The 11,620-nt window shown below is 42.1% G+C and overlaps 1 protein-coding gene and 1 long non-coding RNA gene across 5 annotated transcripts in view; one reads left to right on the top strand and one right to left on the bottom strand.

Annotated features, from left to right (window-relative positions):
* Positions 1–706: 706 nt before the first annotated feature.
* On the bottom strand, positions 707–5,977 carry LOC134404813 (uncharacterized). The gene is made up of 3 exons (XR_010025905.1): positions 3,713–5,977; positions 3,334–3,494; positions 707–950 (listed from the first exon to the last, which is right to left on the bottom strand). It is a non-coding gene; the product is annotated as an uncharacterized LOC134404813 (long non-coding RNA).
* An 11-nt stretch (positions 5,978–5,988) lies between these two features.
* The window catches only part of LOC134404808 (plasma kallikrein-like), a 36,491-nt gene continuing 30,859 nt past the window's right edge, over positions 5,989–11,620 (top strand). Inside the window, exons 1-3 of one of the 4 annotated variants that reach the window (XM_063135716.1) lie at positions 5,989–6,322; positions 6,659–6,756; positions 7,693–7,751. In XM_063135716.1, the coding sequence (XP_062991786.1) occupies positions 6,299–6,322; positions 6,659–6,756; positions 7,693–7,751 (181 nt within the window). In that variant the 5' untranslated portion in view covers positions 5,989–6,298. Of the gene's footprint in view, positions 6,341–6,587; positions 6,757–7,692; positions 7,752–11,620 lie in introns of those variants that run through there. The other 3 variants (XM_063135715.1, XM_063135718.1, XM_063135717.1) reach the window with 3 other exon arrangements.

Below are 11,620 nucleotides of genomic sequence, written 5' to 3'. Positions count from 1 at the left end.
ATAACAACCAAGCACACCTAGCAGTTACTTCTTTGTTTTTTACATTTTTATTACTTTTTTAGGGCATGAACAGCATAGGTTCCAAGAGCACGTCAAAGCAATGAACCTCAACCCCTTCGAGAACAAGTTGAATCTCAATTCAGCAGCCAGGCTTTCAGCTGACTAACAGTACCTCCATCTTGTCTGGATTAGCATGTTCATCCTCATACAACTCATTGTTAAATCCCTATTGACCACTTCCATGGTGGAAAAAAGCAGTAGAGCCGAGTGTCACCAGCATATTGATGACACCTCATCTGAAAGCTCCAGTTGACCTCTCCCAGTGCTTTCATTCATTCATCAGTTCATTACATTTGTATACCGTTCACAAGTATTAAAACCGTCAAATACAGTATAAAATGTAGCAGTTTAAAACTACAGTATAAAACTATAAAACAAAATAAAGCCTAGCAGCTATGCAGAAATTTAAAATACAGTGATAGATTTTAAAACAGAGATAAAAGACTAACATGCCTGGTAAAATAAAAAGATCTTCACCTGGCACTGGAAAATGCACAATATAGGCACCAGGTGAGCCTCTGCTATGAAGTCCATTCCACAACCAGGGTGCCACAACAGAAAAGGCCCTCTTCTTGGAAGCCATCTGGAAAAGTGACAATGCTCCTAGGTGACTTTCTTGTAGCTGTGTGCCATCTTCTCCATCACCCCCAAAAAGTAGAAGCCAAGACAGGAATTAATAGTTTTTTAAAACAACAACAACAACCCTGTTTCGTCAGGGTCCTAAGGAGTGTCAGTTTCTTGGCCTTCTTTGAAAAAATATATCACAGATCTTCTCTGCAGTAATATCTTGTGCCCATGCCTTATCAAGATTCAGGCAAGTGGCAGAACAATTACACAACAGGATACAAGCAGAGTTACTTGGAGAACCAGCACCCATATGCCTAGATCACCTGATAACATCAAACAAATATGAAGAAAATGTAAGTGGAAGATACTCCACACAAAAGGCACTTCTGGTTCTGGCAAAATGCCACTCCCATCAAATTTTACACCCCAAACGCAAGCCAGCTTTCAGCTGAATACAAACAACTTCTGTTCCATTCACTTACATGCAGACTTGTGTTTTGCTTGGTTATTTATCACACTAACATGAAGGAAACGCGTACCAGGACGTGAGGGCAGAAGTAGTTTCTTTATTGTGTACAGGCAGGGTAGATATATAGTTCTTTCCTCCCACCCTTTCCCTCCCTCTTCTCCTGCGGAGCCAACTTCATTATCACCTTGTCCCTGTGTCAGACTAGAGGTAAACAGGGTAAACAAGGTAAACAAGGTAAACAGGACGTGTGGTGCGATAAGAAAGGAATGTGATAGGAAAGGAAGCAGGGGGGTCAGACATTTGATCCCAGAGGCAGTGTGCTGCCCTAAGGAAACCCAGATCTGTCAGCCCTACACTAACTGTGAAATGGAAAGCCCAAATAAAACAGGAAGCTACTCTGGAGCATTGTCCAATAGTTCAGAGTAGATGCTGGGGGAAAGGGGCATGGGGGGGGGGGAATAGAATTTGATCTGCTAGCAATGCCTGTTCTGCTGGTGAAAGGGCTGCATCAATGCAGTTTTAGGGACAGCTCTCTGTTTTGCTTGAGACATAAGGCTGCAATCCTACACAAGTTTATCTGGGAGTAAGTGCCATTGAACTCAGTGGCACTTACATCTGTGTATATATGCATAGGATTGCGCTGTTAGCTGGTTACATAGAAGAGCAATGATTTTGTAGCTCTACAAAATGGCTCCTTTAAAAACACCAATTAAAGAAGCCAGAGGAATCAGAGTAAAGTTTATCAGGAGCATCAACCTGTGAAAGTTGCATAGGAATTTGCAGATGATATTGATACAGGCAGGTATCAATATCATTTGCAAATATTTAGCAATAATGCAACCTGAGTTAATTAAAACAACATTTCCTCTGGCACATTACTTAAATTACTTAGATAGTTATCAGTTAAGTGCTTTTCTCCAGCTTAGAAGTTTTAGATAGAGTATTCCAGTCTGCTGCCACCTCTGTTAAAGTAAGTGTGCACATTAGGTTGCAATTTGATATGAGGGAAGATCTTGAGAGATTTCACAACTAGGACATGAACTACTTACGCCCTATCAGTCTCTGAATCAGGTTCACTTTCCAGATATTACTATGCACAGCAGCACCAACTTATACTTAAACCCCACGAAGTACTACATGCCTTACACAATACTAATTACAGCCTGCTACACAATACACTCAGTTCGCACAAACAGCAGCATCTGACACGGTGAATATTCAAACTGCTACAGCCTTTTTGTACTATACAAACCCAGGCCGGGTGGCTTGTTGCCATGGTAACAGGCCACCCAGAGCCCATGGGCTGCCCTTTTCCCAACTCCCTTCTTTTCTCTTTCTTTCTCCCCAATAAGGAGACCCCAATGGGAAAGTTGTTTCTAATTGCCATGTATGTGTATCGGGGAGACTTGGAAGTGGGGAGAAATTTAGGGTACCACCTCCCACCGCTTTTAAGGAAGTGAGGGTTAACACTTCCCAACTGGGATCCCCTGGAAATCGCATGGCAATTAAGCTTAGAAAAACCATAAGCTTAGCACCAATGGAAAGTTCTTTATAAGTCTAATTACCATGCAGGGTGTGTGTGATTTTGGGTGTGTGTTCCAGCATGTGAGGAGGGATTAAACCTGCCCTTGTCAGCTGCAATTCCCATTGGAAACTGGCCCCTGCATGGAAATTAAGCTAAGAAAAAAAACTTCCATTGCCACCATTGAATTCTGGCTTTAAGTAAAAACAATTTTTCTTTTGACATTTTTTTCTTCTGGCAGATCAAGGGGGTAGCAACGGGGTGCCCTATGGCCCCAGAAATTACCAACCTATATATGCAGAAGTTCGAACATCAATTCATTTTTTCTAATAATATTTACGACCGCTATTTGATCACATGGTTAAGGTATATAGATGATTTTTTTTTTCATTTGGAGGGATACGAAGGAGAAGTTAAATAATTTTATCAAATGAGTCAATACCAGGGATCCCAACCTTGGTTTCGAAAGTATGTGTAGCTTGCAACAGGTGAACTGTTATAAACAGTTAATTGTTAATTGTTGTAAACCGCCCAGAGAGCTTCGGCTGTGGGGCGGTATATAAATGTAATAAATAAATAAATAAACTTCCTTGAGATTACTGCTAAAAAAAACAGCATCAAATGCTAGCCACTACTATTTTTAAAAAATCCACGGACAGAAATGCCTTCATCAAATATGATAGTCATCATCCCATAACCCTCCAGAACAACTTACCATACAGTCAATTTTTGAGAGTAAAATGCAATTGCTCGGAACATCAGGACTTTCTTCGGGAGTCACAGATCCTAACACAGTGGTTTCAAAGCAGAGGGTATCCAAAGAAGATAATCGAAGCAGCCAGATTCAAGGCTAGCACTTGTAATCGTGACCTCCTCCTGTGTCCAAGAACAAGACCAGCCAATAACAAAGTCACATGTGTTTTACCCTTCGATCTGGTCAATAAAGAACTACAAACACACATTCGTTCAAATTGGCATCTGCTTCAGGATTTGCCAGGTTTGACTACAAAATCCATGGTGATATTTAAGAGAACAAAAAATTTAAAAGACTGGCTCATCCATACAGAGTTCACCAAACAGAATAATCAACACACCATGGCGCAGAAGACTTTGTCGAATTTACTCAGGCCCCAGGGACATCATGCATGTGGTCAATGCACTGAAACAGCCTTGGTGGCTCTGACTGACGACCTGGCAGGGGGAGTGCTACCCTGTTGATCTTCCTGGATCTTTGAGCGGCGTTTGATACCATTGATCATGGTATCTTACTGGATCAGCTCTGTGAGATGGGAGTAGGAGGCACTGTGTTACAGTGGTTCCACTCCTACTTGCAGGGCTGATTCCAGAGAATGGCATTGGGAGATTCGTGTTCCACCCCATGGCAATTAAGCTATTCTATCCCCCATGCTGTTCAACATCTATATGAAGGTGTTGGTGAGGTCATTTTGGGGTTGGGCGCCATCAGTATGCTGATGATACTCAGCTCTATTTCTCCTTGTCATCAAAGTAAGCTGGGGCTGTGGAGGTGCTGGACCAGTGCCTGGAATGGGATAGAGGCTGTAATGGGCTGGATGAGGGCCAATAAACTGAAGCTGAATCCTGATAAGATGGAAGCTCTGTGGATTGATGGTTCCCGAGTCTGGGAATTGGGTAAGCAACCTGTTCTGGATGAGGTGGCGCTTCCTCTGAAGGAGCAGGTGTGTAGCTTGGGAGTACTCCTAGATCCATCTTTGTAACTGGAGGCCCAGGTGGACTCCATGGCACAGAGTACTTGGGGTCAGCTTTGGCTGATCCGCCAGATACGGACTTTCCTGGACAGGGACAACCTAGCCACAGTAGTGCATACACTGGTAACTTCCCAATGTGACTACTGCAATGCACTCTACATGAGGCTGCCCTTGAAGACGACTAGGAAGTTGCGAGCTAGTGCAAAAGGCAGCAGCTAGACTGCTGGCGGGTACATCTTACAGAGACCACATAACACCGGTCTTAAAGGAATTGCACTGGCTGCCTATATGCTTCCGGACGGAATTCAAGGTGTTGTTAATGACGTTTAAAGCCCTAAATGGCTTGGGACCTCGATACTTAAGGGATTGTCTCTCCTTATATATGCCTGCCTGAGACTTGAGATCTATTGGAGAAGCCCTTCTCCGCATCCCATCGGGGGGGGGGGGATCTACACTACTGCTTTAAAGCGCTTTATAACAGTTTTGAGAACTGTTTGGGGCCCAGGACACACTGCATATACAGTTTTCAAAATGTTTTCAAAGTGCTTTAAAGCGCTTTAAAAGCAGTAGTGTAGATCCCCCCCAGAACAACACATTTGCTATGATGTGACAAGGGAGAGGGCTTTCTCTGTTGTGGCACCCCGACTGTGGATTGCCCTCCCCTTGGAGGCCCGACTGGCGCCAACGCTGATTTTATTCCAGCACCAAGTGAAAACATGGCTTTTTAACAAAGTCTTTGATGGTTGAATTCACTAGGCACATTGTTTTAACTGTTTTAATAGTTTTACTGCTTTTAAATTATATATTGTTTTAACTTGGTTAAAGGGCTTTGCTAGCCCCTGACTCGCTTCTCCTCCGCCTATAATGGAGGTGAAGCCCCCTGCTTTGCTATTGCTTCTCCGAACCGAAGAGAAGCGCATCACAGCCCTAGTAAAAAGCAGTGGCAGGTCAGTTGAGGAATGCTTCCTCAAAAATAGTTGTTTTCAGGAGGTGCTGGAAGTAGCATAGTGTTGGCACCTGCCTGACCTCCAGAAGCAGAGTGTTCCAAAGAGAAGGGGCCACCACACTAAAGGCTTTTCTCCTGGTGGACTCCAGTTGGGCCATAGGTTTATGTAGAACCACCAGGAGTATGCCCTCCAAAGACCTCAGTGACTGTGCAGGTTGGTAAGGGAGAAGGTGTCCTAGTCCTCTCAGGTATCCTAGTCCCAAGTTGTTTAGAGCTTTGTACACCAGTACCAAAACCTTAAACCTGGCCCGGTAGCCAATAGGCTGCCAGTGCAATTCCCTCAGCAAAGGAGATATATGCAGGAGGCAGCTCCTGATAACAGCCGATCTGCTGCGTTCTGCACCAGCTCCAGCTTCTGGAGCAGCCTTAAGGGCAGCCCAACATAGATCACATTGCAGTAATCCAGTCTTGAGGTTACTAATGCCTGTACTACTGTGGCCAAGATATCCCTGTCCAGAAGGCAAGCCATATCAAACTGGTAAAAGGCATTCTGAGCCACCGTGGCCACTTGGACCTCCAGTGACAATGATGGATCTAGTAGTACCCCCAAACTATGAACCTGATCTTTCAGAGGGAGTGCAACCCCATCCAGAACAGGCAGTGAGCCTATCTCTTAGACTCAGGAATTACTCACCTATAGGGCTTCCATTTTGCCAGGATTCAGCTTCAGTTTATTAGCCCCTCATCCAGCCCATTACTGAGTTTAGGCATTGATACAGGACTCTCCTGATTCAGTCGCCACAGGAGTCAGAGCTGTGTATCATCAGCATACTGGTGGCACTTGGCTCCAATAGTTGTCTAATACCATTAGGTCCAGAGTGGGTTTCTTCAGGAGTAGTCGCACTACTGCCTCTTTAAGGACAGCAGGGACTGCCCCTTCCTGTAGAGAACCATTCACCACCACCTGGACCCATCCAGTCAACACCAGGGGCAAGGATCGAGAGGGCATGTGGTCGGTCACATTGCTGCAAGTACCTTGTCCACATCATGTGATTATTATTTTTTTAAAAAATGTTGTTTACTTTGATATTTCTTTTTTGCATGTTATGTGGTTGCCATGATAAAGAGCAGAGGGCTTAACCATTTAATTTGAGAAAATACATTTCTTTTATTTCGTTAAAAAGAAAAAAATGTGTTATTGGAGCTCTGTTAACATCAGCCAATTGTACAACTTTTCCCCCAAAGGCAGAAGCAATATTTACAATGCGAGGTTTCCTAAAAAGTAAATATCCCAGGTGAATAAATATTGGCATGAGTGGCATTGCTAAGCACAACTGGAATGAATCTGTTTTTTTCTTGCTTTTTAGTTCATCTTCTTTCTGTCGTTTCTCCCCATTTTTGGGTATATGGCACCCTGCATCTCGCCAGGCAGCAAAGTTACAACTAGCACAGCAACTGTGTCCAGGTAATAAACTTCTCTAATTTGGTAGATATGTTGCTTCAAATGAGAGAGAAATCTGATTTCTTAGCACGGTTTACTTTTGAATTGCTTCCAGCTAGGCATCTAGCTGGAAGCACACACACACACACGTACGTGTGTGTGTGTGTGTGTGTGTGTAGTGTTTAATAAATTCTGGATAGATGAATCAATAAAAAAACTTCCTAATTGCTTAAAAAGGTGCCCACAAATATTATTTATTTATTTATTTATTTTATTACATTTATATACCGCCCCCCAGCCGAAGCTCTCTGGGCGGTTCACAACAATTAAAATAGTAGACATTAAAAGTATACAATTTTTTTTAAAAAACATAAAAACAGTATAAAAACAACAACAGTATTCATTTAAAACAACAATTGGAAAGCAGATTTGGAAAGCAGATCTTAAAAAGAGGTAAGTGTGTGACATTTCACTTTTTTCTCTGTCAGAAGGGAATGGCCGTTCAAAGACTTTGCCTTCTATGACACATGTGCGCACCATATAAAATCAAGAAAAGTATGCTTCTTGCTTTGGAACTGTTGTTTTTAACCACATGCAAATTTAATAAATAGATTAATCACTAAAACTCTTCTGATTAGTCTAGGGCTGACCATATCATCAGGTGGATAAGCATAAAAGAATTGCCCTGAATATGCTAAGTAAAAAGAGCTTCTTTTTAGAAATAATTCTAAGCACATTTTTTAAAGGTACAGATGAGAACAAAACTGATTTATATAACAAAACACTACACCTTTTTAAAAATTACTGAGCAACATTATTCACAACTGGAGTGTCCATTTAATTGAATGCTATCCTATGATCCTGCAAATAGAAATTCTAGAGAAATTCCGCTGAAGGCTAGTTTAATTATAGTTCACTTTAAGAATGGGCATTAAAGTATTTTATTGCATTTGTTTTTAGGATGGCTTGGATTTCTCAAATATTTTATTTCATTATGTTGTTATCTTCAGTACGTAGTGGTAAGTACCTTTGTACAGAGTTGCTTCTCTTACATATGCTGATTTATGAAGGTATTTATTTATTTATTGCATTTTTATACTGCCCAATACCAAAAGATATACTTAAATTTCCACTTTCAAACAAGTCCAGAAGCTAAATTTCAAAAAATGTGAGAAATCATTATTATTATTATTATTATTATTATTATTATTATTATTATTATTTCTTTTTCTTGCCTGTGGCAGTTTTTCTAGATGGATATGACAGGCTTTGTAAGGTCATGCTGTCTTTTAAAGATTCAGGAATTTTCTGACAATTGAGCATGTTTTAAGTACAACTGCTTGCTGGATGTTGGTGTGGAGGTATTTTGGTAGGCCTAGTTTCTGAAGATTTTCTGTGATGTGATGCCAGTGACGGATGTGACTAACAGAATAATTGTGACCTTTTCCTGTTGACATAGTCTTCCATGGCTAGTGGTGTCTCTCTTCTCTTACTTTTCTACAGCATTTTTGTCATTAGGTATTTCTATGTTAGTGAGGTATATGTGTTTTTCTTTTTTTATTATCTATAACTGTTACGTCTGATTGGTTGCAAGGTATTGTCTTGTCCAATGAATTGTTCTATCTCAGTATATTTTATGATTTGCATTTTTCAAGATCGTTTCGGGTGAGTATGTATAGTATGGTCTAGGTTGTTTGATGAGGTTGAATTTGATGGCCTGTTGTTGGTGAATTATTTTTGCAATTGTATTGTGTCTGGCTGTATTCCTGCCAGCATTTTACAGCCTCCTCTCACATGGTCTATTGTTTCTTTGAATTGATGACATTTCCTACATAAATTTGTTGTTACACTGTTATCTTTTATGATGTATTTTTGGCAATTCTTGGTTGCTATAACTTGATCCTGTATAGCTATTAGGGGCAGATCTACACAGAGGCTTCAGGACGCCCTGAAGGCGCTTTAGGGCGCCCCGAAATCGATGATGTACACCCTACCTTAACCGTTCCAAGAAGAGGTGGAGGAGGAGGAGGAGGCGAAAGAGCCACCCGGGTCATAGAGCTCGGCGGAAGAAGCCAGCGGCGGCTTCTTCCGCCGAGCTCTCCGACCCGGGTGGGCCCGGGTGGCTCTTTCGCCGGCAAAAGGAGGCCGGCGGGTAGGTGGGCGGCAGCTGATTCCCCAGCAAAGCCGCCGGGCACGGCAACTCTTCATCCCGTCCCCGCGAGGGGCAATGCGGGGCCTCCTCCTCCTCCTCCTCTTGGAACGGTTAAGGTAGGGTGTACATCATTGATTTCGGGGCGCCCTAAAGCGCCTTCAGGCGTCCCGAAGCCTCTGTGTGGATCTGCTCTAGGAATCCTTCTGTTCATGGAAATTTCTCACCCTTTTTGAGCCTTAGTATGATTGTTCTTTGTTTATTTGTGGGTTCTGTATTATATTGTAGGACTTCCCATGTAGTGCTTTTTGGGCCTATATTTCTTTTTTCTCTGCAAGTGGTCATGTTTGATCTTTGTTTTGTAGTGCTAGGTTGAGAGGGGTGTAATTTTTATCTGCTTTCACTATGGCTTTATGAATGGGGGTGTTTTTAGTGTGAAATAATTCTCTGAGTGATTTTATCTGTTTAGCATAAATTGTGTCAATATCCAGCAGACCTCTTCCTCCTTCTTTCCTGCTGATTGTTATTCTTTCAATGCATGAATTGGGATGGTGCATGTGGTGTTTTGTGAGTTTGTTGTGATTGAGTCTGTTTATTTTTTCAAGTTCAGTGTGTGACTAGTATATGATTCTGAATGAGTATGTGAGGATGGGTATTGCATAGGTGTTGATGGCTTTGAAAATATTTTTAGAGTTGAGTTTGGATTTAAGGATTTGTGATAGAAGGATTTTATATTGCATTCTTAGCTGAGTTTTTACTGTGGAGTAGTTGATTTTCGTCTTTTGTTGGAATCCTAAGTATTTGTATGTTTCATTTTTTCCTATGTTATATAATATTTCATTATTTAGTGTTTCTGCTGTTTCTTCTCTCCATTTTCCTCTTTCTATGTGTATCATCTTGCATTTTCCTATCCCAAATTCCATTTTCATGTATGTCATCAGTTCTTCAGTGATTCGCAGGAGCCCTTTTATCTGTATCAATGTTGAAGCATAGATTTTGATGTCATCCATGTACAGGAGGTGATTGATTCTGTGCTTTGCTACTTTTTGGTGTTTTATGTTGACACCTTAGGTGTTATTGTTAAGGGTATTAGATAGTGGATTGAGTCACAGGCAAAACCATAGAGAGCTGAACATGTTACCTTGAAAAATGTCACGTTTGATATTTCTATTTTCTATTTTTGTTGTTGTTGTTGTTGTTGTTGTTGTTGTTATTATTATTTGGAGGGCAGTTTTCCTTTGTTTGTTTGTTTTACCAAACTTAAGATTGTATAGACAGGTTCATGTTAGTGAACACAGGAATGTATAACTGCATAAAACTATCACTGTGGGCTGAACCCTTACACAGAGTGAGTAAGCTTTGAGTACAATGCACATTGATAATGGTCCTATATGCATGAGGGCTCCTTTTCACTAACACAGGTTAAAGGACACCTGGGCATTATGGCCAAAGTATCAGTGGTGTGGGAGGACCATAATTAGCAGGTGGATTCCTGTGACCCACTCAAATGTTCAATGGATTGCATAGTGGCCCATAAGCCTTTTTAAAAAGTATTTAAATTAGGAAATTCACCTGATTAATAAAACCATACAGTCCGGTCTTATTCCTGTTTATTTAGAAGTTCAGCTGATAACTCAAGGATTGCAAACCTAGGTTCATGCGATTGTGTCAGTAGATCCTTATGTAGCCAAAATAGTGGCATTCACTCACAAGAGGGAGGTTATCAGCAAGCTTGGAAGAATGTAATACATAAGTACAAAAACTCTTCAGAAAAAAGAAAAACACACTCACCAAGTGTTACCCCTTCCCATTTGCTGCCAAATTGCTCAATGAGGTCATAGAGTGCTGGTCAAAGAATGCATAGAATGAGGTCATAGAATGGTGACTATTTGGGGTAGGCATAGACGTAAAATGGTAGGAATGGCAGGCAGATGGAATTGTGCATTCTGGAACAGGCCATGTGTGAGGTTCTGTCCTACAGCACCACCTGGCAGCCACAGTGCACCTTGCCGGCCGCAGAGTAGTTGCAGGATCCACGCACATATCAGCAGGCACTCCCAGATGGGCTGATGCAGACCAGCTGGGGGCAGCCAGGAAAGGGCTATATAAGAGCTGCATTTCCACTTCAGCCTTTGCCAGAGCAACATGGTCCCCCTGTGCCTGTGATTCCAGACTTGGTCTGACCACGCCTTTTGCCCTGCTTGAACCCTGTTGCTTCTGGACTCTGAATGCTGCTTGTCTCTGGACCACACCTTTCACCTCCGGCCCTACTTGGATTCTGTTTTGCCATTGGACTCTGACCCCTGCTTGCTCCTGGACCCTGCCTTTTGCCTCTGTCCCTGCCTGGACTCTGTTGCTGGTTCCACTGCCATCCATCCTGGCCCTGGTGTTCCTGCACTGAGCCCTTGCTGCCCATGCCTTGGACTCTGACACCATGATTGGTTGGCTTAAGCCTTGAACAGCTGTCTGTACTGTAACACTTTGTTGCAGATCCCACTTGTAGCTTGCAAAATGTTTACTATCTTGTCTGCCCACACTTAGTCATATGTTTCTTGGAAAAGAAAAGAGCCTGATTTGTAGAGCTTTCCTGCCTCGTCACCTGTGATCCTTACTGGCCATAGCTAACTAGGAAAGGGGCTATTTACAGGCCTGATACAGCCTATTCTGGTTTAAAGGCAAGCCGTGAAAAAGTCATGCATCAGTAGGATTTGCATATTATTAAGTTGAAAAGACTTCCAT

This window comes from Elgaria multicarinata, chromosome 10 (genome assembly GCF_023053635.1).
Source record: "Elgaria multicarinata webbii isolate HBS135686 ecotype San Diego chromosome 10, rElgMul1.1.pri, whole genome shotgun sequence".
In the NCBI taxonomy this organism is placed as follows: Eukaryota; Metazoa; Chordata; class Lepidosauria; order Squamata; family Anguidae; genus Elgaria; species Elgaria multicarinata.
Note: the sequence above shows the minus strand (reverse complement) of the source record. Positions and strands in the feature narration are given on the sequence as shown.